The sequence below is a fragment of the Heteronotia binoei genome, chromosome 9 (genome assembly GCF_032191835.1).
Source record: "Heteronotia binoei isolate CCM8104 ecotype False Entrance Well chromosome 9, APGP_CSIRO_Hbin_v1, whole genome shotgun sequence".
NCBI classification, from domain to species: Eukaryota; Metazoa; Chordata; class Lepidosauria; order Squamata; family Gekkonidae; genus Heteronotia; species Heteronotia binoei.
In genome coordinates this window covers 121,120,024-121,145,803 of record NC_083231.1, presented here as the reverse complement: position 1 = coordinate 121,145,803, position 25,780 = coordinate 121,120,024, and the positions used below count along the sequence as shown (strand labels likewise).

At 50.5% G+C, this 25,780-nt stretch overlaps 1 protein-coding gene across 1 annotated transcript in view; it reads left to right on the top strand.

Annotated features, from left to right (window-relative positions):
* ALMS1 (ALMS1 centrosome and basal body associated protein) overlaps positions 1 to 25,780 on the top strand; it is a 131,626-nt gene that overhangs the window by 30,089 nt on the left and 75,757 nt on the right. Inside the window, exons 6-8 of the mRNA XM_060247423.1 lie at positions 11,534 to 11,693; positions 15,308 to 16,732; positions 18,694 to 18,818. Of these exons, the coding sequence (XP_060103406.1) occupies positions 11,534 to 11,693; positions 15,308 to 16,732; positions 18,694 to 18,818 (1,710 nt within the window). The remainder of the gene's footprint in view (positions 1 to 11,533; positions 11,694 to 15,307; positions 16,733 to 18,693; positions 18,819 to 25,780) is intronic.

The window sequence follows — 25,780 nt, the reverse complement described above, 5'->3', positions numbered from 1 at the left end:
TGGAGGGGCCGTTGGCCTGATCCAACACGGCTTCTCTTATGTCCTAATGAAGCCAGCTGGCTTCTGTGGATCCTCTGGCTTTGTTTCTCTCCCCTCCCAATCAGAAGGGAAGCGGAGCGAAGCCAGCAGTTGCACACCAGCCCGCTGTGTAGCCGCTGGCTTCGCTCCACCTTCCTTCTGATCGTGGGATTCAGAACGAAACCAGCAGTTGCAGAACGGCTGGCTGGCTTTCCTTTGCTCCCTGAAGGGAGGCGAAGCAAAGCCAAGCCGGCTGGGTGCACAACTGTGCTGGCTTCATTCCGACTGCCTTCCAGTCGGAAGTGGTGGTTTGCCATTGCCCGCCTCTGCGTAGCAACCCTGGGCTTCCTGGGGGGGGGGGTCTCCCAGTGAAATACTAGCCAAGATCTGATGAGATCAGGCTAGCCTGGACCATCCAGCTCAGAGCAATATATGTTATTAATGCCAACCAAATGACGCAAAATAGCGTGCGGGCTCCCGAGCCTTCCTCTCTGACACGATGAACTGCACAGTTCTTAGCAGACATGCAGAAATTTCAAAGCCGTGCCTCTCTCTCCATGAAATAGACTCACGGGGTGGCCAACGGTAGCTCTCCAGATGTTTTTTTCTGCCTACAACTCCCATCAGCCCCAGCCATTGGCAAATACCTCCCCCTGAATTCACAGGATCCTCATTGCAGTCAAATGGCCATCTAGCCTCTGCTTACAAACCTCCAAGGAAGGAGAGCCCACCACCTCCCAAGGGGGAAGCCTGTTCCACTGAGGAATCACTCTAATGGTAAGGAAGTTCTTCCTAATGTTGAGCTGGAAACTCTTTCGATGTCATTTCAACCCACTGGTTCTGGTCCTACCTTCTGGGGCCACAGAAAACAATTCCATCCCATCCCTCTACATGACAGCCCTTCAAGTCCTTGAAGATGGTGACCCTATCACCTCTCAGCCGCATCCTCTCCAGGCTAAACATCCCCAGCTCCTTCAACTTTTCTTCACAGGACTTGGGTCTCCAGACCCCTCACCCTCTTCCTCGCCCTCCTCTGGACCTCTTCCAGCTTGTCTAGATCCTTCTTAAAATGTGGTGCCCAAAACTGAACACTCCATAGAGAATCTGACACGCCAGTCCTTACAACAACAAGTGGCCAATGCGCTGGCGATGGGGGATAGTTTTATGCATCCAAGGAGACTCCGGAAAGGTTAAGGTGAATGAATGCCCTCATTTTGACCCAGGTTTATTAGCAATAGACCAATTAACAGGCATTCTTGCATTCTGACAGGTTACTGTTTTATGGTTTCCCATGCGAATGCAACCCAGAGCAAAGGTTTTCTGAATTTGTTCATTTTACTATTCTGCTATTGCAGGGGTGGCCAACGGTAGCTCTCTAGATGTTTTTTGCCTACAACTCCCATCAGCCCCAGCCAGCATGGCCAATGGCTGGTGTGGCGGAACCGGCCCGATTCTGCCTTCAGACCCGGTCCCGTCAGCTCCCTATGGAGTCGCCAACTCCTGGAGGGAGCTATGTCTCCTCCTGCCCCTTGGGCGCGCTGCCACCACCTGCTCAGTCCCGGGGTTCAGATTGAGAGGAACAGGACTCCCAATCCCCCTTTCCAGCTGTGAGGTTAGGCCTCCAGGTCCTCTGCCACCCTGCACTTGGGTTTCACAGAGACCTCAGCGCTTCTTTGGGGCACCCCTGGAGGATTGGCACCGTATCCAACTGCATGCCTTCCCCCTTCCCCGGGGCCCCCTTCTTAACACAGCGTGGTCTAAGCGGTCGGGGATCTATGTGGTACAGAGATGAACTGCCAGCATTTAAAACAGAAAAAACATTTATTTAAAAGAGAAAAATATAGGAAAAGAAAAACACAGAACAAAAACAGTTGCATCTACAAAATTAGCACAGCACAGCCCAGCACAGCAAACAGCATAACAAAATAAAGGTGGTTTTTAAACGCATCGTATTGTCCCTGGTCTATACTTGATCTGCCTATGAGAATTACTTACTTAGTCTGCCTGCCTGGGGGCCCCCCAGGCAGGAGCCTCCATTGCTCACCACATGCTTGCTCGAGCGCCTGCTGCAAACTGAGAAAACTCTTCCTGCCTAGCACATGGCAAGAACAACAGCCCTTCCTGCCTCTCTAGGAGACTTTCCCCCTAGCGTTGTTGGTTTGGCTCAGGAAGGGAGGGGGTGAGTGAGGGTAAGGCTACAAAGCCTGCTGAATGGATTTACTGATCCCTGCCTTTTTGGATGAAGCACCAACACTCTCAGATGGCGTTTCTCCACACTTCCCCCTCCTTAAATTCTGAGCCGGAGGGGTTGCCTCCTACAGAGGTGACCCCGTAGCAGAATCCAACCAAACAAGGAGAAACCCATTAACCAAAACATTACACAAACATTCAGGTATTTCTCCAATAATACACAAAGTCCAGCACCCTAGGTGCCCATGTCCTTTCTGGCCAACAAGTCGCATTGCTGCATTCAGAAGGAATGTCCAGTCTTTAAGATGTACTCCTCCGTCTCCCAGGACCACCTCTGGAGTTTGGTGCTCTCCCTCCGTTGCTGCTGTGGCTGGGGTGAGTGGCCCATCAAAGGAGCAAATTCCTGGCCCCACATCTGAAGTTGGAAACTGCCCAGTTCCCACACAGTTGCTTCTTTATCCCTCATTGGTGGAATGTTCCCTCTGTCCACTCTGACCTCCCAGAAAACCACCTCTGGTGCTCCAAACAATTGCTGTCCCAGCTTCTTTTTGTCTCCTTCCTTCCTACCTATGTGCACCACCATGGACCTCGCAGAGAATGGCTGTGGTATATTCACCTGCACCACTTTAACTGCCTTTCCCGTCTTCTCCGTAGCCACCACATAAGTAGCATCGCCCAGGTCATCCACAATCACATGGGGTCCCTCCCATTCCACTTTCCATTCACCAGTATGAAGGGGCAGGAAATCCATCACCCTATCCCCTGTCTCAACTTCTGAGAACCCCACCTTCTGGTCCCTTGCCAACTCACACAGTGGTTCCAGCCTCGGGTCACTTTGAACCTCAGACGGGAACATTTCTGGCTCCCCCAGACTTCCTATCATCTGTTCCTTCAAGCCACCCCTAGTCCCACTGTTTCCAGAACACTCAGCCAAAGTTTGATCTGGGTTCTCCGCCCCCTCAGTTGGTTTTTCAGTGTCAACCAACTGAGCTCCTTCCTGCCTGGAAGACTCCACAGCAACCTGCTGCCCTTGCGGAAATTGGCACCCCTCTTCCCATTGGGCACACCCTCCTGCAGGGTTTGAGACAGGCTGGTCCTCCCCCTCCCTGGTTGGTGGTGAGGTGGCTTCCCTAAAGTTGCCCTCCTCCCCCCACCTTCCCCTGAGGGTTTGGCTTGGGTTCTCAGTCCCCTCGGTTGGTTTCTCAGCACTACCAAACTGACCCCCTTCCTGCCTGGAAGGTCCCACAGCTTCCCAGGATTCCTGTCTGCCCTGCTTCAAGACGACCTGTTTTGAGAGCGTCTCGGACGATCCCACTCCCTGATCCACAGCTACTTGGTGAACCGGTTCCAACCTAAGGCCGCTCCGGACCCCCTTCTGGAACCGCTCCCGTTCCCCCAAGCCTTCAGCTATGTGCTCCTCTGAGCCCACATTAGCCTTGCTGCTCTCAGAACCTCCTGTGAAATCTCCACTCTCCACCTTGGTCTCTTCAGCTTGCACATCCTTTATGCTAGACAGGTTCCCTTCCTCGCTAGGAACATCCACAGCCTCTTGCTGCACTTGGGGAAAGCTACACCCCTCTTCCCCTTGGGAACACCCTACTCCAGGGCTTGAGACAGGCTGGTCCTCCCCCTCCCGGGTGACTGCCCTCTCTTCGTCCTCAGTAACCTGGGCTATTTCCCCCTCCCTGGTTGGTGGTGAGGTGGCTTCCTTAAAGTTGCCTCCCTCCTCCCACTTCCCCCTGGGGGTTTGGCTGCGGGGTACAGCCTTGATAGAGTACTGGCCAACCGCCAAATCCCGGCCCAATAACACTGGAACTGTCTGTTCCTTCATTACCCCACATTCAGAATAGGATTTACCTTCTTGTGGAGCCAAACCCCTGAACTGCTTTCGGGAGTGGTCTGGTCCCAGTTTAAACCTTTTAAATACAGTGGCTTTATAGGCCGCAAAAGTTATCCCCCCATCTTCCATAGGCATGCTGTAATAGATGGCTGAAAGCTCTCCAGTCAGGTTGCTACAGAGGTAAGACATATAGTCCTCCTCTGCAATCCCCCACTGTTTGGCTGCCCTCTCAAAGTTGGAGAGGTACATGGAGGGGTCTTCTCCCTCTTGGTACACTGCAAAGTCCTTGGGGGTGACTTGGATCTCTTTGCTTAGTTCAGCTTCCATACGTAGCACCTCAAGCTCATGGCGACGTTGCTCTTCCTGTTCCCGTCTGCGGATCTCTGCTTCTTCCTGTCTGCGGATCGCATCCCTCTCTGCTTGTCGTTCCTCTCTCTCTCTTTCCTCCCGTCTGCGGACTGCATCCCTCTCTGCTTGTCGTTCCTCTCTCTCTCGTTCCTCCTGTCTGCGGACTGCATCCCTCTCTGCTTGTCGTTCCTCTCTCTCTCGTTCCGCCTCGATACGCATTCTCTCCAGTTCCATCTGTAGCCGCAAGGTTGCGTCTGACTGGGTGGGGGCCACTTTTGCAGGTGCCCCTGCATGCTCATGATACTCCAACAGGAGGAGTTTCATATCTACTACAGTCATGTTGTCACACTCCAGCTTGTGCTTTGCGCACTCTTCCTGGAGCTGTGGCTTTGTCATCTTCAGGATTTCCAGTTTCTTAGCACGCTCCATCCTAACTAGCTAAACTTTCCCTACTCCAGTTGACCCGAAAAGAAAACAAAACCGCTGTTGCTTTCTCTGGGTGCTTGCACGTATCAAAAACCAAAAATGCCTGGCCAATCAAGTTCTCTGTTTGTTCTTATCCCACCGCTGCCGCCAAGTGTGGCGGAACCGGCCCGATTCTGCCTTCAGACCCGGTCCCGTCAGCTCCCTATGGAGTCGCCAACTCCTGGAGGGAGCTATGTCTCCTCCTGCCCCTTGGGCGCGCTGCCACCACCTGCTTAGTCCCGGGGTTCAGATTGAGAGGAACAGGACTCCCAATCCCCCTTTCCAGCTGTGAGGCTAGGCCTCCAGGTCCTCTGCCACCCTGCACTTGGGTTTCACAGAGACCTCAGCGCTTCTTTGGGGCACCCCTGGAGGATTGGCACCGTATCCAACTGCATGCCTTCCCCCTTCCCCGGGGCCCCCTTCTTAACACAGCGTGGTCTAAGCGGTCGGGGATCTATGTGGTACAGAGATGAACTGCCAGCATTTAAAACAGAAAAAACATTTATTTAAAAGAGAAAAATATAGGAAAAGAAAAACACAGAACAAAAACAGTTGCATCTACAAAATTAGCACAGCACAGCCCAGCACAGCAAACAGCATAACAAAATAAAGGTGGTTTTTAAACGCATCGTATTGTCCCTGGTCTATACTTGATCTGCCTATGAGAATTACTTACTTAGTCTGCCTGCCTGGGGGCCCCCCAGGCAGGAGCCTCCATTGCTCACCACATGCTTGCTCGAGCGCCTGCTGCAAACTGAGAAAACTCTTCCTGCCTAGCACATGGCAAGAACAACAGCCCTTCCTGCCTCTCTAGGAGACTTTCCCCCTAGCGTTGTTGGTTTGGCTCAGGAAGGGAGGGGGTGAGTGAGGGTAAGGCTACAAAGCCTGCTGAATGGATTTACTGATCCCTGCCTTTTTGGATGAAGCACCAACACTCTCAGATGGCGTTTCTCCACAGCTGGGGCTGATGGCAGCTGTAGGCAAAAAAGACATCTGGAGAGCTACCGTTGGCCATCCCTGAAATAGAGGCCGTCTGGCCTTGTGCCAAGAGTGTTCACCATCGAGAAAGCATGCAAGGCTGAAGAGGTGCGCTGAAGCTGAGGCGTGCTGGAAAGGGTGAACTGACTGCGTCTGGCAGTGTGAACTGACAGGGGAAGCTGAGGCTGAGTGATGAGGAATTTCAGCTCCGAAGAGCCATGCATGACCCTCTGGCCCCTTCCTTCCAGGCAGGCGTTCTGTGATGTTCCTTCCAAAAGACTTTATCTCCATTACAGCCCCCCATTAAAAGCTGGATTTTGGGCAGGAGGAAGTTCTTCAGACTCGGCCTGCCTGCGATAGCAGCAAAATTGCCTGGCGGAGTGTGTTTTGGGATTCTATAAATATTCCTTTCATGCCAGCCTTCACCCGCAGCCTGCAAACCGCTGATAGTTAACGGGCACGTATTTTGCCGGGTCAGTCGCTTTTTAAAAAGGCAGTTCTGATGGAAGACGGGTCTTTGCCAAATGCAATACTCCTTGCAAAGCGGTAGCTTCCTGGATTCTGTGGCCTTCTAGGGCCAGAGACGTTGAACTCATTTGTTATGAGGGCCTGATCTGACATAAATGAGGCCTTGTCGGGCCAGGCCGTGTGCGTCATGAAATGTAATGCCAGGTAGCGGAGATGGAAAATTTATAAAGGACACAGATAAGCACAATTAAAGATTTTTTAAAACCTAAAATAGAACATACTTAAGCACTCTTGCAATATTGTGGCCAGCGTCAAAGCTAGTTCTTTATTATTTATTTATTTATTTATTTGCATTTATATCCCGCCCTCTCCGCAAGCGGACTCAGGGTGGCTTACAGTATCATAAAAACAATCAATTCCATAAAACATATAAAACCATAATACATTTATCAGTTTAAAACTATTACGCTATCTCGATCCAGTCTGGCGGTATTGGGTTCTGACTATGACCACCAGCTTCTGTAGGATGTCCGGTGGCAGCCCATTTTCAGTCAACCAGAAAAGCCTGTCTAAACAGTTCGGTCTTACAGGCCCTGCGGAACGCCGACAGATCCCGCAGGGCCCTTATAGCTTCTGGGAGGGTGTTCCAGAGTTCTGGTGCCGCCACCGAGAAGGCCCTAGATCTTGTTGCGCATAGCCTGGCTTCTTTTGGGCCAGGGGCAGACAGCAGATTTTTTGTCCCTGATCGCAGTGCTCTCTGGGGGATATATGGGGAAAGGCGGTCCCGTAGATAGGCAGGTCCCTGACCATAAAGGGCTTTAAAGGTTAATACCAACCTTCCCCTCCCTTCCCCTCCTCGTTCCTCCCCAAGAGAGGAGCCTCAGCCAATAGAGGACATAGAGGCTTTGCTCTGTAGCTTCTGTGCAATTGAGAAATCCTGGCAAAGCAAGCTGTGACACAGAAAGAAGCAAGAGAGGAGAAGGAAACAGACTTGCTCGCGGGCCTGACAGGAGCCCTCTGGGAACCTTCTGCATCCCAAGGGTCACATGTTTGACAACCCTGTTTAAGCGGGTGGGGCCCAGTAGTCAGAAGTCCACCCCCAGGCTGTTCTTCTCCTGTTGAGGCAAAAAAAGGTGGTGTAGATGGACGGACAGCTGTGCTGGAGGTTCTGCAGGGCCATTTCCACACCAGTCTTGTTGAAAGCCGCCTGTCTGGCACAGACCTCAAGAAATGGAGCAAATGCTTCTCAAGCAAGCAAGCAAAAAAGGAAAAAAAAACCCCAAAAACCTAGCAAGCAAAAAACAACAACCCCTTTGCATATTTTTTGTTTTGTTTATGCTACTTAAAATTCACCTATCTCACTGAGCCTCAAGGTGGGTGGGTTATGCAGCAGAAGTCAGTATGGTCAAAAGGATGGGATATCCCAGAAGCAAGGCAATAAGGTTGGAGTTGCAGAAATCGGGAGTTAGAGAGGACCAGAAGTTGAGACCAAAGCGTAAGCGTGAATGTGACAGATTGCATAGTAGGGTCATAAGCCGACAGGCCCGCTGCATACTATACACCAGGGGGTGGCCAGAGTTGCTTAACGTAGAATAAATGCCAGATGTTTGAGAACCGCAAGACGTGAACGCCAGATGTTTGAGAGCTGCAAGACAGGAAGGCAGGCAAATAGATGGGAGGAGGGAGAGCTGGAAAGAAAGCGACTTTAAGTTTCAATGCATTCTCCAAGCCAGCTGATAAGGCGGTGAGGGTTTAGATTCTTAGAGGTATTAGATTATAAGAGCAATAGATTAAGAGATAGAATACACTTAACTACTGAACTGGAAAAGCAGGGCGGCCGAACTGCGGCTTGGGAGCTACACATGGGTCTTTCACACACACTGCGTCACTCTTGAAGCCCGCACCGCCGCCTTCTCCTCTTTCTAATTTCTATCAGCCCACATCTTTATTAGAGATCTCTAATATTCTACATTGGCTTAACCTGCACAGAGATAGGCCCCTGGCCCTCTGATGTAGGGAAGCCGCCCATGAGAAATTTCTGGGGGTTTATAAAGGATTTTCCTGAGAAAATCTATCAGTTATCTCCCATCTTTTCTCATTCCCACCAGCTGCATGAGCAGATGGTCCCTCACACCTGCAAACGTCCGGCTATCTTTAGATCTGACGGTGGGATCTGGTGAGGACTTTCCCTCTCTCTGATCAGTTCCCATCAGCTTAATCATAGAATCATAGAGTTGGAAGTCATCTAGTCCAACCCCCTGCACAATGCAGGAAACTCACGAACCCCTCCCCCTAAATTCACAGGATCAGCATTGCTGTCAGATGGCCATCCAGCCTCTGTTTAAAAACCTTCAAGGTTTTCACCACCTCCCAAGGAAGCCTGTTCCACTGAGGAACTGTTCTCACTGTCAGGAAGTTCTTCCTGATGTTGAGCCAGAAACTGTTCTGATTTAATTTCAACCCATTGGTTCTGGTCCGACCTTCTGGGGCCACAGAAAACAATTCCACACCCTCCTCTATAGGACAGCCCTTCAAGTACTTGAAGATGGTGATCATATCACCTCTCAGCCGCCTCCTCTCCAGGATAAACATCCCCAGCTCCTTCAACCTTTCCTCATAAGACTTGGTCTCCAGACCCCTCACCATCTTCGTCGCCCTCCTCTGGACCCGTTCCAGCTTGTCTATATCCTTCTTAAAATGTGGTGCCCAAAACTGAACGCAACATCCTTTTGAGCCAAAATCATTTTTTTCAAGGCTAAGATCGTCCTCAGATAATGCTAATACTACTGACCTACTTTTCTAGCAGCTAACGTAGGCCTAAATGCTATAAGCAATATAAATGGCTTAAATCCCTCATGGTCTGTCTTCGTAAGAGATCCTCTGATGTAGCACATCTAACTGTTTTGCTTTTCTTTATATATTTTTAAGCCTACTGTCCTGGGAAGGAGACTGGAGTAAAACAGAGACTTATCTGTGTGGTTTTGAAAAACTACTGGGTCTCATGTATTGAGTTCCTGAGAACTGCAGGTTGTTTGGGTAACTGAGGATACCGAAAAGTGTTTTTGAAATATATAAAATGAAAATTCCGCCTCGCTATACAGGGCAGTATAGTCCACAGTCTCTCTGAAATATTTCAGTTCCTTACGCCCTTATAACGTTTGTAAAAACGGCCTCCGGAATAATTCAGTTCTGCATAATTTGTGGGGACAGCCTTCCATACCTCCTCCCGCTCAAATTTTCTTCACCCCATTGGAAGTGCAGAGAAATAAAACTTTCAAAACACATTTAAATGCACACCTACAGTCTTGTGAACATTTTTCCCCTACTCTATACCTGGTGGAGGTACAGGTAGGATCATTTTGCAGGATTAAAACACATGCAAAGCGATGCCTTTCCACTGATCTTTGGCTTAACACAGTTAAAAATTGGGGACCTGCGGATGGTTGTCTTCAGATGACCTTTATCTATTCCCTGCCCCCTCCCCACTCCCCTCCCAGTAACATTTAGTTGTGTATGAGCTTTTTTGGGAGCTGTGGAAAGAACTCCTGCATTGAATAGGCACATATGTGAGGTGGTGGGCTCTCCTTCCTTGGAGGTTTTTAAACAGAGGCTAGAGGGCCATCTGACAGCAATGTGGATCCTGTGCAATTAGGGGGAGGTGTTTGTGAGTTTCCTGCATTGTGCAGGGGGTTGGCTCAACTCAGGAGGTGGTGGGCTCTCCTTCCTTGGAGGTTTTGCAACAGAGGCTATATGGCCATCTGACAGCAATGTGGATCCTGTGAATGTAGGGGGAGCTATTTGTGAGTTTCCTGCATTGTGAAGGGGGTTGGACTAGATGACCCTGAAGGTACCTTCCAGCTAAGAACATAAGAGAAGCCATGTTGGATCAGTCCAGTGACACATCCAGTTCAACACTCTGTGTCACATAAGAACACAAGAGAAGCCATGTTGGATCAGGCCAATGGCCCATCCAGTCCAACACTCTGTGTCACATAAGAACACAAGAGAAGCCATGTTGGATCAGCCCAATGGCCCATCCAGTCCAACACTCTGTGTCACATAAGAACACAAGAGAAGCCATGTTGGATCAGGCCAATGGCCCATCCAGTCCAACACTCTGTGTCACATAAGAATAAAAGAGAAGCCATGTTGGATCAGGCCAATGGCCCATCCAGTCCAACACTCTGTGTCACATAAGAACACAAGAGAAGCCATGTTGGATCAGGCCAGTGGCCCATCCAGTCCAACACTCTGTGTCACATAAGAATACAAGAGAAGCCATGTTGGATCAAGGCAATGGCCCATCCTTCCAACACTCTGTGTCACATAAGAATACAAGAGAAGCCATGTTGGATCAGGCCAATGGCCCATCCAGTCCAACACTATGTGTCACATAAGAACACAAGAGAAGCCATGTTGGATCAGGCCAGTGGCCCATCCAGTCCAACACTCTGTGTCACATAAGAACACAAGAGAAGCCATGTTGGATCAGGCCAGTGGCGCATCCAGTCCAACACTCTGTGTCACATAAGAACACAAGAGAAGCCATGTTGGATCAGGCCAGTGGCGCATCCAGTCCAACACTCTGTGTCACGCAGTGGCAAAAAACCCCAGACGCCATCAGTAGGTCCATCAGTGGGACCAGGTCATTAGAAGCCCCTGCCCCCAAGCACCAAGAATACAGAGCATACCTGCCCCAGACAGAGTTCCTACAATATGCTGTGGCTGATAGCCACTGATGGACCTCTGCTCTATGATTCTATGAGAATTTTCCCCTCCTTTGAGGTAATTTGAATGTACTGATTATGTAGCATTTTATTATTAAAACATGCCCATCCGGGACGAGCCGTAACGCGGCTACCTGTAGACATATTTTAAATTTGGAAATAAAGATAACTGTAAAATATTATTTAAAGGAATCCAAGGGAAGAACTGAAATTCTTTAACATTGCCCATTATGACTGATGTATGAAAGCTGGTTTCTCAATAATTACCTTCTCAAGAAGGCAGTAGCCCTTTTGCAAGGTGTTGGAATGGTCTGATTTAAATATCTAATTTTTTTTTTTAAAGCCCTTTGTCTGCGCAAGCTCGCCCACAGAGCGATTTCCCTCTCCTTGAACTCTCGAGGGTTGGCTTAGGTAGGCAATATTTTGAGATGATCCATTGCAGCAGGCCGCATCCATCTCGGCTGCATGCCCAGGTTAATTTCCTTCTCTCCTCGCGCAGGTGTACCTCCGTAATCTGGGCATCGATCAGTCACCTTCGTCCATCCTGACTCCCTTCCTGCCCAGAGGGCCCATCCGGGAAATAGAATTCTCACCATCGGAGCTCCGAATGATGAAGGCCTCGACTGATGCGTTCAGGCAAGGCTTTCAGGCATCAGAAGGTACGGCAGGAAGCTTCATTTGCCCTTCACTGAGCATTGCCGTGTGGCTGCAGATGTTACTCTCCGGCATTCAGGGGTTTGCTGGCTTTGTAGTCAAGTTGCCCGTAGTTTCCAAGTTCCTGAAGGCAACAGGACAACCAGTTTCGTGTAGTGTTGAAGTGTGCGGACTCTTATCTGGGAGAACCGGGTTTGATTCCCCACTCCTCCACTTGCAGCTGCTGGAATGGCCTTGGGTCAGCCATAGCTCCCTTATCTGGGAGAACCGGGTTGGATTCCCCACTCCTCCACTTGCAGCTGCTGGAATGGCCTTGGGTCAGCCAGAGCTCTCTTATCTGGGAGAACCGGGTTGGATTCCCCACTCCTCCACTTGCAGCTGCTGGAATGGCCTTGCATCAGCCAGAGCTCTCTTAGCTGGGAGAACTGGGTTTGGTTCCCCACTCCTCCACTTGCAGCTGCTGGAATGGCCTTGGGTCAGCCATAGCTCTCTTACCTGGGAGAACCAGGTTGGATTCCCCACTCCTCCACTTTCACCTGCTGGGATGGCCTCGAGTCAGCCAGAGCTCTCTTATCTGGGAGAACCGGGTTGGATTCCCCACTCCTCCACTTGCAGCTGCTGGCATGGCCTTGGGTCAGCCATAGCTCTCTTATCTTGGAGAACTGGGTTTAATTCCCCACTCTTCCACTTGCACCTGCTGGCATGGCCTTGGGTCAGCCATAGCTCTCTTATCTGGGGGAACTGGGTTTAATTCCCCACTCTTCCACTTGCACCTGCTGGAATGGCCTTGGGTCAGCCATAGCTCCCTTATCTGGGAGAACCGGGTTGGATTCCCCACTCCTCCACTTGCAGCTGCTGGAATGGCCTTACGTCAGCCAGAGCTCTCTTAATCTGGGAGAACCGGTTTTGATTCCCCACTCCTCCACTTACAGCTGCTGGAATGGCCTTGGTTCAGCCAGAGCGCTCTTATCTGGGAGAACCGGGTTGGATTCCCCACTCCTCCACTTGCAGCTGCTGGAATGGCCTTGCATCAGCCAGAGCTCTCTTAGCTGGGAGAACCGGGTTTGGTTCCCCACTCCTCCACTTGCAGCTGCTGGAATGGCCTTGGGTCAGCCATAGCTCTCTTACCTGGGAGAACCAGGTTGGATTCCCCACTCCTCCACTTTCACCTGCTGGGATGGCCTCGAGTCAGCCAGAGCTCTCTTATCTGGGAGAACCGGGTTGGATTCCCCACTCCTCCACTTGCAGCTGCTGGCATGGCCTTGGGTCAGCCATAGCTCTCTTATCTTGGAGAACTGGGTTTAATTCCCCACTCTTCCACTTGCACCTGCTGGCATGGCCTTGGGTCAGCCATAGCTCTCTTATCTGGGGGAACTGGGTTTAATTCCCCACTCTTCCACTTGCAGCTGCTGGAATGGCCTTGGGTCAGCCATAGCTCCCTTATCTGGGAGAACCGGGTTGGATTCCCCACTCCTCCACTTGCAGCTGCTGGAATGGCCTTACGTCAGCCAGAGCTCTCTTAATCTGGGAGAACCGGGTTTGATTCCCCACTCCTCCACTTACAGCTGCTGGAATGGCCTTGGTTCAGCCAGAGCTCTCTTATCTGGGAGAACCAGGTTGGATTCCCCACTCCTCCACTTGCAGCTGCTGGCATGGCCTTGGGTCAGCCATAGCTCTCTTATCTTGGAGAACTGGGTTTAATTCCCCACTCTTCCACTTGCACCTGCTGGAATGGCCTTGGGTCAGCCATAGCTCCCTTATCTGGGAGAACCGGGTTGGATTCCCCACTCCTCCACTTGCAGCTACTGGAATGGCCTTACGTCAGCCAGAGCTCTCTTAATCTGGGAGAACCGGGTTTGATTCCCCACTCCTCCACTTGCAGCTGCTGGAATGGCCTTGGTTCAGCCAGAGCTCTCTTATCTGGGAGAACCAGGTTGGATTCCCCACTCCTCCACTTGCAGCTGCTGGAATGGCCTTGGGGCAGCCAGAGCTTTCTTATCTGGGAGAACCGGGTTGGATTCCCCACTCCTCTCCTTGCAGCTGCTGGAATGGCCTTGGGTCAGCCAGAGCTCTGTTATCTGGGAGAACCGGGTTTGATTCCCCACTCCTCCACTTGCAGCTGCTGGAATGGCCTTGGGGCAGCCAGAGCTCTCTTATCTGGGAGAACCGGGTTTGATTCCCCACTCCTCCACTTGCGGCTGCTGGAATGGCCTTGGGTCAGCCATAGCTCTCTTATCTGGGAGAACCGGGTTTGATTCCCCACTCCTCCACTCGCAGCTGCTGGAATGGCCTTGGGTCAGCCACAGCTCTCTTATCTGGGAGAACCGGGTTTGATTCCCCACTCCTCCACTTGCAGCTGATGGAATGGCCTTGGGTCAGCCAGAGCTCTCTTATCTGGGAGAACTGGGTTTGATTCCCCACTCCTCCACTTGCAGCTGCTGGAATGGCCTTGGGTCAGCCAGAGCTCTCTTATCTGGGAGAACTGGGTTTGATTCCTCACTCCTCCACTTGCACCTGCTGGGATGGCCTTGGGTCAGCCGAAGCTCTCTTATCTGGGAGAACCGGGTTTGATTCCTCACTCCTCCACTTGCATCTGCTGGAATGGCCTTGGGGCAGCCAGAGCTCTCTTATCTGGGAGAACCGGGTTGGATTTCCCACTCCTCCACTTGCAGTTTCTAAAAGGAGATTAGATTTGTGGAGGTTATATCTCTCAGTGGCTACTAGCCATGGTGACTGAGGGGAATCTCCACCTTCAGAGGCACTAATCCTCTGAATCCCAGAGCCAGGAGGCAACCTCAGGGGAAAGTCTTGTCCTCTCTGCTCTGTTGTTGTCCAAAGGAACTGGCTGGCCACTGAGTGAGACAGGATGCTGGACTAGATGGACCAGTGGTCAGAACCAGCAAGGCCTAACCAATGTTTTTATCAGGGAAGGCCTCAGCCTTTCTGCCCTGTTGTTGGCCCTCCAGAGGAACTGGTTGGCCACTATGTGAGACAGAAGGCTGGTCTAGATGGACCACTGGTCTGATCCAGCAGGGCTCTTCTGAGGTTCTTCTAAAGGCCTCAGCCTCTCTGCCCTGTAATTGTCCCTCCAGAGGAACTGGTCGTCCACTGTGTGAGACAGGAGGCTGGGCTAGATGGACCCTCTCTGGTCTAATTCAGCAGGGCTCTTCTGATGTCCTTATGAAGGCCTCAGCCTCTCTGCCCTGTTGTTGGCCATCCAGAAGAACTGGTAGGCCACTGTGTGAAACAGGATGCTGGACTAGATGGACCACTGGTCTGATCCAGCAGAGCTCTTCTGATGTTCTTAACTCTGGGTGATGAGGAGTTAAACTTTCGAACTGTAAGTTCCCTCATCCGTCTCAGTATATATCTCAATATAGTTCTCTCTTTATCATACTAGGCATTCAGTAGGGAAGCAGAGAGAAAAAAGGCCTGAACTCTGCAGCTTTCGGTCTTGAAATGGAATCCCAGATACGTTGCAAGCTTAATTGGTACTGGCGGCAAGACATATTTTCAGCTTGCACCAGAAATTCCTGGGAGGTGGGAGGAGAGAAGAGGAGAGCTCTTCCTTTGAGAATATAACTTCTGTGAATCCTGACATTTTTCTTATTCTTTTCAGGAGACTCCCGCTCCGTGGTAAACGTCACACAGTCAACTTTAAACTCTTCCGCTCACAGTGTACCTGTCCCTGCGGGCTCGGACGGCAGCCCCGAGACTTCCCTGCTCGCAGGTCTCTTGCCAAAGCCTTCCAGAGACCTGCTCGGCCAGGGCGATGCAGAATGTCACCCGGGGGCGCCACATGCTCCCACCCCCCACCCTCCAGAGACCTTTCCCAAGCTTCCGGCCGTACCCCAGCTGTCAGAATTGGGTCAAGAGACCCCAGAAGTTCCAGCTGCCCTCGTTAGCGCTGAAGAAGGACCCACAAGACGCGTTCAGGTGCTGGCGGACAGATCGAGTCCAAAGGAATTCGGAGCGGGTCAAGAGAAACGGCCCTCTGCCTCTTTTTCTGAAGAAGAGGATCAGACGAGCCCGCGCGAAGAACCTCGTTCTTTACACGTCAGTTCTTCCGAGGAGGGAGAGAGGAATCCTTTCTTGAGGTCCAAAACCCTGAAAGAGATCCAGGAACTTTGGGCTCAGGCAGACGCTGTGAGTTCGCGCCAGTTTCTTCCTATCCCCTCCGTCCCCTCCTCCATGGGCCTGGGGAGTTCCTTTACGAGGACGGCAAAGACAGAAGACTGTGGAGCTTTCGGGTCCATCCAGGAGAACAGCCCTGTGCTTCAGAGAGTATGGTCGTGGGATGAAACCCTGGCCAGGCAGAATATTCACGAGGACGCTTTGCGAACCAAAACCCTTAGCTTCGCAGGGAGCTTAAAATGGGGAGGGACGCATTCCGGAGACGTCAGCGGCAATGCACCGATAGCGGCAGAAGAGCCGATGGCATCAACGCAAGAAGAGAGGCGGTTGAAGTCTCCAGGAGCAGCTTCCCAAGGAGAGGGGCTGCCGAAATCTACTGAGCGATCAGAGCCGGAAGGTTGCAATAGTGCAGCAGGAGCGAGAAACCTGCCTCTTAACGACCCTCTTCTCTTAAAGAGCTTTACGGGCTCTCCCAAGGAGTCACAGGCCGCTTCTGCCACCGAGCCCTCGAGCGGGATCTCCGTTATTTTGGAGGGCTTTCAACAAATCTTGGAGAAGATAGGGGAGGCCGGCAGTAAAGGGACCAGTAGCGTTCCTGGAAGCGAAAACAGCAGCAGCCTGGACTCACTGGGCATCAGAGTGAAAAGCGTCTTGCGCGGTGACCGTCGGGTAACCCATGCGGCGCAGTGGACGGAAGGGGGAGACCGGGACGGGCACGGACGGAAGCAAGCCTACGTGGATCACGGCTTGTCTTTTGGCAGAGAGAACACCAATGCCCAAGAAAGCGAGGGCAGCAGCAGCGCGGACTCTATGGCAACCCGGGTCAGAACCCTGCTGGAAAAGGAGCAGCCCGTGAAGCACGCGGCCCAGATCCTGCAGCGAGCCGAGGAGGAAGAGAGGAAAGCGCTCCGTAAGTGATCTGTGTGGTCTGCTCATTAAGGCAGTTTTCTGTGGTCCCCAGAAGGTCGGACCAGAACCAGCGGGTTGAAATTAAATCCAAAGAGTTTCCAGCACAACATGAGGAAGAACTTCCTGACCGTTAGAGCAGTTCCTCAGTGGAACAGGCTTCCTCCTTGGGAGGTGGAGGGCTCTCCTTCCTTGGAGGCTTTTAAGCAGAAGCTAGGTGGCCATCTGACAGCAATGAAGATCCTGTGAATTTAGGGAGATGTTTGTGAATTTCCTGCATTGTGCAGGGGGTTGGACTAGATGACCCTGGAGGTCCCTTCCAACTCTAGGATTCTATTAGGAAGAACTTCCTGACCGTTAGAGCAGTTCCTCAGTGGAACAGGCTTCCACCTTGGGAGGTGGTGGGCTCTCCTTCCTTGGAGGTTTTGAAACAGAGGCTAGATGGCCATCTGACAGCAATGAGGATCCTGTGAATTTAGGGGGAGGTGTTCGTGAATTTCCTGCATCGTGCAGGGTGTTGGACTAGATGACCCTGGAGGTCCCTTCCAACTCTATTATTCTGTGATTCATTAGACAGATTTGTTGTGGCTGACACAGTTTGCAATTCAAGGGCCCTCCTGTTTGCAAATGTAGGGTGTGTAGTGTTGTGCAAACACATGATATAAATCAGCCCTCACGCACTTTGCCTACATTACTTTTTTTTTAAAAATCCTGTCGTTCTCTTCCAAGAGAAGAGAGAAAATCAGTTTTTCCTCTGTCCTTTGGAAGGAGGGGATCTGACAGCAATTCAGGGGTGGCCAAATTTGCTTAATGTAAGAGCCACATAGAATACATGCCAGAGAATACATGTTTGAGAGCTGCAAGATGGGAGGGAGGAAGGGGTGGAAAGAAAACAACTTTAACTTTAAATGCATTCTCAAAGCTGGCTTGGCTTGGAGAACATGTACCCAGTTACATACAGATGTGTCTTCAGATTGTAGCTGACTTATGGTGGCCCCACCAAAGGGCTTTTGAGGGAAGTGAGAAACAGAGGTGGTTTGCCCTTGCCTTCCTCTGCAGAGTCTTCCTTGGTGGTCTCTCACCCAAGTCCTGACTCTGTTTAGCTTAGCTTTCAGGATCTGACGCAGTCAGGCTATCCCACGCCAGCTTCCCTTCCTGGCCTCAACAGAGGAAAGCCTGAGAGGTGTTGATCTCCGCTCTGCATTGCATATCACTGTGCTTCGCTTGCTCTCTCTAGGACGCCTCATCCCCAGGCCAGCTTAAATAATTGCTCTTCTCCTCACCAGTGTTCCCTCTAGGCTGAGTTAGTGTGAGCTAGCTCACAGTTTTTTAGCCTCCAGCTCATACGTTTTTGTCTTAGCTCAGGAACAGTAAGAGCATAAGAGAAGCCATGTTGGATCAGGCCAATGACCCATCCAGTCCAACACTCTGTGTCACATAAGAACATAAGAAAAGCCCTGTTGGAGCAGGCCAGTGGCCCATCCAGTCCAACACTCTGTGTCACATAAGAACATAAGAGAAGCCCTGTTGGATCAGGCCAGTGGCCCATCCAGTCCAACACTCTGTGTCGCGTAAGAACATAAGAGAAGCCCTGTTGGATCAGGACAATGGCCCATCCAGTCCAACACTCTGTGTCACATAAGAATGTAAGAGAAGCTATGTTGGATCAGGCCAATGGCCCATGTAGTCCAGCACTCTGTGTCACACAGTGCCAAAAACACCAGGTGCCCTTTTCTGCACTTTTGCAGAATCGGCGCCAGAGGAAGCCAATTTATGCAGTAGCCAAATCACTCGCTCACTTTAACGCCAGCAGCTCACAAAGTAAAATCTTTGCACACAACGTTGCAGTTTAGAGGGAACTTTGCTCCTAATGGTCTCTCATGTATGTGTTTCATTTGCCCATCTGTGTAAGTACAGTGGTAACAAATACGGATTGTTCAGTTGTTGTGTGATCCCTGTAAACAGTGCAGGTGAAACTGAAGCTGGCTGCTGAGTCCTCAGACTCTTCGTTTGACCTAACCAGAGAAGACCGGCGGAAGATTGAGGAGATCAAGTCAGAACTGCTTCTGAGTGACAAAGCAGAAATTCAGGTAAGAAGGAACTGGGGGGAACCAACAGAGGAAATTCAGAAGCAGCTTAGAGTGTGTTTAAAATGTCCCGTCTTTGCTTGGAGAGGAACATAAATGCTGACTCAGAAGTCATTGGGCAAATCAGTTTTTTTTTTTAGCACCAGTTGATTTGCCGTGTACATAGAATGGTATTTGAACCAAACCAAACTCTCTGTTTTTGGAGAGGAAATGGCGTGGAGAATTTGGCTAAAGAATTGTTATTGCCAATATGCATGACTCCTTGTTTGCTCAAGAGGCTTCGCCAGTGTGAGTTGCAAGAAATAGAAACAATCGAACATGTGTTTCTAAGATGTCCTTGGTATAGTTTAGCTCATGCTAAATATATTCTCTCTTGGGTTAAGGCTAAGCCAGGGGTAACACAGTCTCCTCAGGTAATCTGTCTCCTCTCGGATGCCAATCAGAATATCACAAAACAGGTAGCTAAGTTTTGCAGTGCTTGTCTCTGTGTTAGAAAGGCATATATCTCTTGATTTTATTGATACTTTTATTCATTTTACTATTCTGTTTTAACCGTGGATAATTTTGCCATTCGATGTTTAAAGTTGTTTAATTATTAGGCTTCTTGTTGGCTCGGTGCCGTAGAAATAAACTGACTGACTGACTCCCCATATGACTTTGACTATGATTTCCCTTTGGTTGGTTTGCTTTCCTGTGCAAGGTGAGGACAGCTGCTGTGATAGGCAGCAGGGCCTTCACCACCTTGGCCCCAAAGCTGTGCCCTGGCCTTTCCCCAGTGGCATCCAGAGGTTCCGTGAGTCACTGCTCGCTTCTTCAGATACTGGGGGACCTCAGGTCAGTCGCACACTTGTCCTAACCCTCTCTCGGCTTGCCTTCGCGAACGAAGATTTAAGAAGGGTGCAGTAGTCCACGTCTGCTGCAGGCTCGCTGGTGGCTGACAAGACCAATGCGGGACAGGCAGGTCCGGCCACAGTGGCTGCAGGGAAAAGTCTGATTTGGGGTTGGTGCTGTAGCAGTGCGATTAAGGATGCCCGTTGACCGCGGCTAGCCAACTGGGCGGGGGGAGGAGACTAGCTTTGTTTAGGCCACCTTTTCTAGGCCCCTCTCCATGCGGAGCAAGCAGTGCTGTCCCTAAATAAGGCTGCTTGATCGTTCAGGGTGCCACCGAAAAATGCTTTCGTCTCCGGGTCAGCATCAGGCGACCAATACCCTGAACCGCCTACATGCAAGATCAGGACCGCGGCTTCCAGTGGCACCTTCCACCTGCCGTTTCGCCCCTTGCCCATTGCTGCAGGACTTGGTATGTTGTGAGTTGTGGATGTGGATACCCTTCAGGCCTGCGCAGAAGAATTTTTAGGTGAGGCGCAGTGTGCGCAGTACTGGCTCCACCCTTTCACCTTGGGGTCATCTGCCATGGCCCAGTAAGCCGGGACGCCGGCAGCGAGTCCTCCAGGTGGTAGGTGTTACATTAACGAGCTCTGTCTGCCCGGGCTTGATGTTAGAGTTTGCTTCTCTTAGCTGGCAAGGTTGGTGAGCCCAGCCTGCCCATCCGGTTATACCGCCGGACATTCGGTCGCACCATGACGTGGCAAACTCTGTGAGAAACGGGGGGGACCAGCGGGAAGGTGTTGCCACAGATGCAGTAATGTAGGAGAGGCCATTGCAGTGACCATCTGCCAGGCATAGCCAGACAGTGACCACGCGGCGTTCACTACACCGGGAAAGGAGAGGCGATGTATTGCGCATGCACTTTCCCTGGGGGGGGGGCAGGACACCCAGAGGGAGCCCACCCCCCCACTTGGCCTAACCACCTTAACAGAATTGTTGTAAGGACAAAGTGGAGGAGGGGAAGACGACAGAAGGCACTTGGGGTCCCAATGGGGGATAAAGGTAGGGTATAAGAGAGAAAAGGTACGGTATAGCAGCCCTGTGGCGCAGAGTGGTAAAGCTGCAGTACTGCAGTCCTAAGCTCTGCTCACGACCTGAGTTCGATCCCGATGGTAGCTGGGTTCAGGTAGCTCATCACTCCGCCAAGACCTGCCTATCACATTAGATACAGTAAGTCAGACTGAGGCTCCGCGCCTGTCTTCGGATTCACTGCTGGACCACTTCGACCCACTCAGCCTGGAAGAAGTTGATGGAATTCTCTCCGCTGCTCGCCCAACAACATGCGATCTGGACCCTTGCCCCTCCTGGCTGATTAAATCTTGCCAGAGGGAGCTTAGATGTCCTCTACGGGACATCATAAATAGATCCCTCTTAGAGGGGCGTTTTCCAACGCCTCTGAAAGAGGCCTTGGTCCGTCCCCTCTTGAAAAAATCAACAGCAGACCCGGCCGAATTGGCGAACTACCGACCGGTGTCTAATTTACCATTTTTAGGTAAAATCATCGAGAGGGCAGTGGCGTTGCAGCTACAGAGATTTCTAGATGACGCTTCTGTCCTAGACCCGTGCCAGTCTGGCTTCCGACCGGGCCACGGGACGGAGACGGTCTTGGTCGCCTTGGCAGATGACCTCCAACGGCAACTGGATCGAGGCGGTGTAGCAGTGCTGATGTTATTAGATCTGTCGGCTGCATTTGATACGGTCGACCATCGGCTACTGATTCACCGCCTCGCCGACATTGGGGTTAAGGGGTCTGCTTTACAATGGCTCTCCTCTTTCCTCAGGGGTCGGGGACAAAGGGTGGCGATCGGGGGTGAACGATCCCAGAGGCGCACACTAGATTGTGGGGTGCCTCAGGGAGCAGTCCTCTCCCCGATGTTATTTAACATCTATATGCGCCCCCTTGCCCAGATTGCCAGGAGGTTTGGGCTGGGTTGCCACCAATATGCAGATGACACCCAGCTCTATCTGCTAATGGACGGCCGGCCCGCCTCCCCCCCGGAAGACCTGGATCGGGCGTTACAGGCTATCGCAACGTGGCTTAGACTGAGTGGGCTGAAGCTGAATCCGGCAAAGACAGAGGTTCTCTGTGTGGGTCGCGGCGCTCCAGGGGAGGAAATATCTCTCCCGACCTTCGATGGTGTGCAGCTAAAGGCGGCGCAGCAGGTGAAGAGTCTGGGTGTTTTACTGGAGCCTTCATTATCAATGGAGGCCCAGATAACAGCCACTGCCAAGTCAGCTTTCTTCCATCTGAGGCGGGCAAAGCAGTTGGCCCCTTTCCTGGAGCGTCGGGACCTAGCAACGGTGATCCATGCGACGGTCACCTCACGATTGGACTACTGTAACGCCCTCTACATGGGGCTGCCTCTGTGCCGGACCCGGAAGTTACAGCTAGTGCAGAACGCGGCGGCCAGGCTGTTACTTGGTCTCCCAAGATGGGAACATGTGCGGCCGGGGCTACGCGAACTGCACTGGTTACCGATTGTATACCGGGTCCAGTACAAAGTGCTGGTTATCACCTTTAAAGCCCTATATGGCCGAGGACCAGCCTACCTGAAGGACCGTCTCTCCTCGTATGAACCCCAGAGAGCACTGAGGTCAGTAGGAAAGAACAGACTGACTACCCCTGGGCCAAGACAAATTAAACTACAGAATACTCGCTCTCGGGCCTTTTCGGCCGCAGCCCCACATCTCTGGAACCAACTCCCAGAGGAGGTGCGGGCCCTGCGGAACCTTGATCAGTTCCGCAGGGCCTGCAAGACCACCCTTTTTAAATTAGCTTATGAATAACTGAAATCCGCCATCAACATCAACTAGAAGAGTGTCAAGGATAGCGTCAAAAACGTTTTAGTTAATTGTTTTAATTCTGGTTTTTAAGGTTAATTTAATGTTTAATTTAATGTTTTTAATGTAACTGTTTTATTGTTGGTGTACCATTGGTCACCGTATTGTTAGCCGCCCTGAGCCTGCTTCGGCAGGGGAGGGCGGGGTATAAATAAAATTTATTATTATTATATTATTATTATTAGCTGGCTGATCAGAGCCACCAAGCAATACACCGTCTTTCAGTTTGCGAAGATATATATTACAAGAATTGTGTATAACACATAATAAACAATACAATAATGATAAAGGTCGGCGGTGCTAGGACCTTTTAAACTACCTTGGTTGGTAATTATTATCATTGTAGTTCGTAAATAATTGAGCCGTTAAACTGAAGAAAGAATTGAAACGTCAGCAAAATCTAGAGAGATGTCTTTTTTTTAAGAAAGCGGCTACGTTGAAGCGACGTTCCTTAGGAGCACCCACTTTGTGAATTTCAGTTGGAATTCCAAGTTTGGACTTATATCTATTCATTTGGGGATGGGGGTTTCTGGCCCCTTTGGGGTTTCTGTTATTTTAAGAGGTCCTAGCACCGCCAGCTTTTATTATTATTGTATTGTTTATTATGCCTTATACACAATTCTTGTAATACATAATTTTTGCAAACTGAAAGACAGTGTATTGCTTGGTAGCTTTGATCAGTTCGACTGCGGGGTGACATGATAGAGGTTTACAAGATTATGCGTGGGATGGAGAAAGTAGAGAAAGGAGTCCTTTTCTCCCTTTGTCACAATATAAGAACTCGTGGGCATTCAATGAAATTGCTGAGCAGTCGGGTTAAAACAGATAAAAGGAAGTACTACTTTACCCAAAGGGTGATTAACATGTGGATTTCACTGTCACAGGAGGTGGTGGCGGCTACAAGCATGGACAGCTTTCAGAGGGGACTGGATAAAAATATGGAGCAGAGGTCCATCAGTGGCTATTAGCCACAGTGTATATATATATATATATGTGTGTGTGTGTGTGTGTATACACACACACACACGTATATTGGCCACTGTGTGACACAGAGTGTTGGACTGGATGGGCCATTGGCCTGATCCAACATGGCTTCGCTTATGTTCTTATTACTACTTACACCAAGTGCCCTTCAAACAGCAGGGTTCAGGTAGCCGGCTCGAGGCTGACTCAGCCCTCCATCCTTCCGTGGTCAGTAAAATGAGAACCCAGGTCGCTGGGGGGGGGGGGGGAGAAGTGTAGAAGACTGGGGAAGGCTACGGCAAACCACCCCGTAAAAAAGTCTGCAGTGAAAACGTCGTGATGCGACGTCACCCCAGAGTCGGAAACGATCTGTGCTTGCACCGGGGGACTACCTTTACCTTTTTATAGGAGGCATAAATAAATGTCAGCGTCGCTCATGCAGCCAGCTGTCGGAACTTCTTGCCTGTTTCAGTTCCGGCTTTACATGGATGACCAAGCAACATAGAAAGCACGGGTGGGGGAAAGAGTTGGGACCAGCCCAGCGAAATCCTGGTTGTGGCAGAGATGCTGGCGAAGTGTGTGCTGCTGCTCCGTTCCCACTGTGTCCGTGCAGTGCCATCCAGTGGAGCTGTTTACTGCGACATCTCCTTTGTTTGAGTCCGCAGCTCGGTCTTTTCAAATTCCGTGAAGCCTGCCGACCTCTCTGTGCCTAGAATGGCTTGCGTCCATTGCAGTTAGGGGCAATGTTCCCTCTAAGCCGCAGAGTCTTGTGAGCAAAAATTCTTCTTTGTGAGCTGCTGAACTGTTCTTATTGCATATACCAACCCATCCTCCACCGTATTTTAATGTCTTCCTTTTTTTTTGAATGGCAAACTATAACCTCTTGAGAAACGACGCCCTCTGTTTAAACTAACAAAGCCAGAATAGTAATAATAATAATAATAAATTTATTTTTATATCCCGCCCTCCCCTGCCAAAGGCAGGCTCAGGGCGGCTCACAGGACATGGTATAACCATAATTTCAATAAAATACAATCAGTACAATAAAACAGATTAAAATACAGTTGAATCACATTTATAAATTAAGTTAAAAATTAGATAAAACAGTTAGCCATTGTGAGTTATTAATTAAGGTGCTGCAATTCAGAAACATGTATAGGATGGCTAGAAGTCAATTTAGCTGGGTTCCATCTTAAAAGCCAGCTCCCAAAGCCTTTTAAGGATCCCTGGACCAAAGGAGGCCAAATTGAGAGTAACAAGAGAGCAGGCCTTCTCTGTAATGGCCCCCCACTGGTGGAATCAATTACCGGAGGAAGTGCGAGCCCTGCGGGACTTTAATCAGTTCCGCAGGGCTTGCAAAACCACCCTCTTTCTGCAAGCATATAAGGAGCCCTGAAAGTGATATCCAGCCATCGAAATACATCTACTGAACATAGCACCTAATTTATTGTAGTATTAACTTTTTTTAAATGTATGTATTAACTGTATTTTAAAATTGTTTTATGTAAATCATGGTATACCATGTCTTGTTAGCCGCCCTGAGCCTGCTTCGGCGGGGAGGGCGGGATACAGATAAAAGTTTATTGTTATTATTATTAAAAGCGAGCTGAAAGAGGGCGGTTTTGCAAGCCCTGCGAAACTGATTCAGGTCCCACAGGGCTCGCACCTCCTCTGGATGTTACCTGGAATGTTCCCTAGATTTATGGCACTTCGCACCTGCAACAGCAGTCTGCTTTTTATCACCCTCCGGTGTTGTTTCAGCCCTGCTTTGTTCTAACACTAACAAACACAGACCCCTATTTGTGATCCTTTTAATCTGCTAAAATCATTCCCATGATTCTCCACTGCCCACTTATATTAAGAATTGCTGCTCCCATTCCCGTTTTGTCTGATGAAGTCTGCTTAAAAGCATACGAAAGCTTACATTCTGAATAGAACTTTGTTGGTCTTAAAGGTGCACTTGTCTACTGCTTTGTTCTACTGAACTGTTCAGTTCTGCTAAAGTGAAAAACCCTCCTTTGTATTTGGGAGCAACGCTGAGACCAGCATAGGGTGAAATCAGGCATGAGGCCGTAAAGACCAAGAGCCAGCGTGGTGTAGCAGCTGAAGAAGAAGAGTTGAATTCATACCCCACCCTTCGCTCGGAGTCTCAGAGCGGCTTGCAATCTCGTTCCCTTCCGCTCCCCACAACAGGCACCCTGTGAGTCAGTGGGAACAGCTCTGAGAGAACTGTGGCTTGTCCAAGGTCACCCAGCAGCTGCATGTGGAGGAGT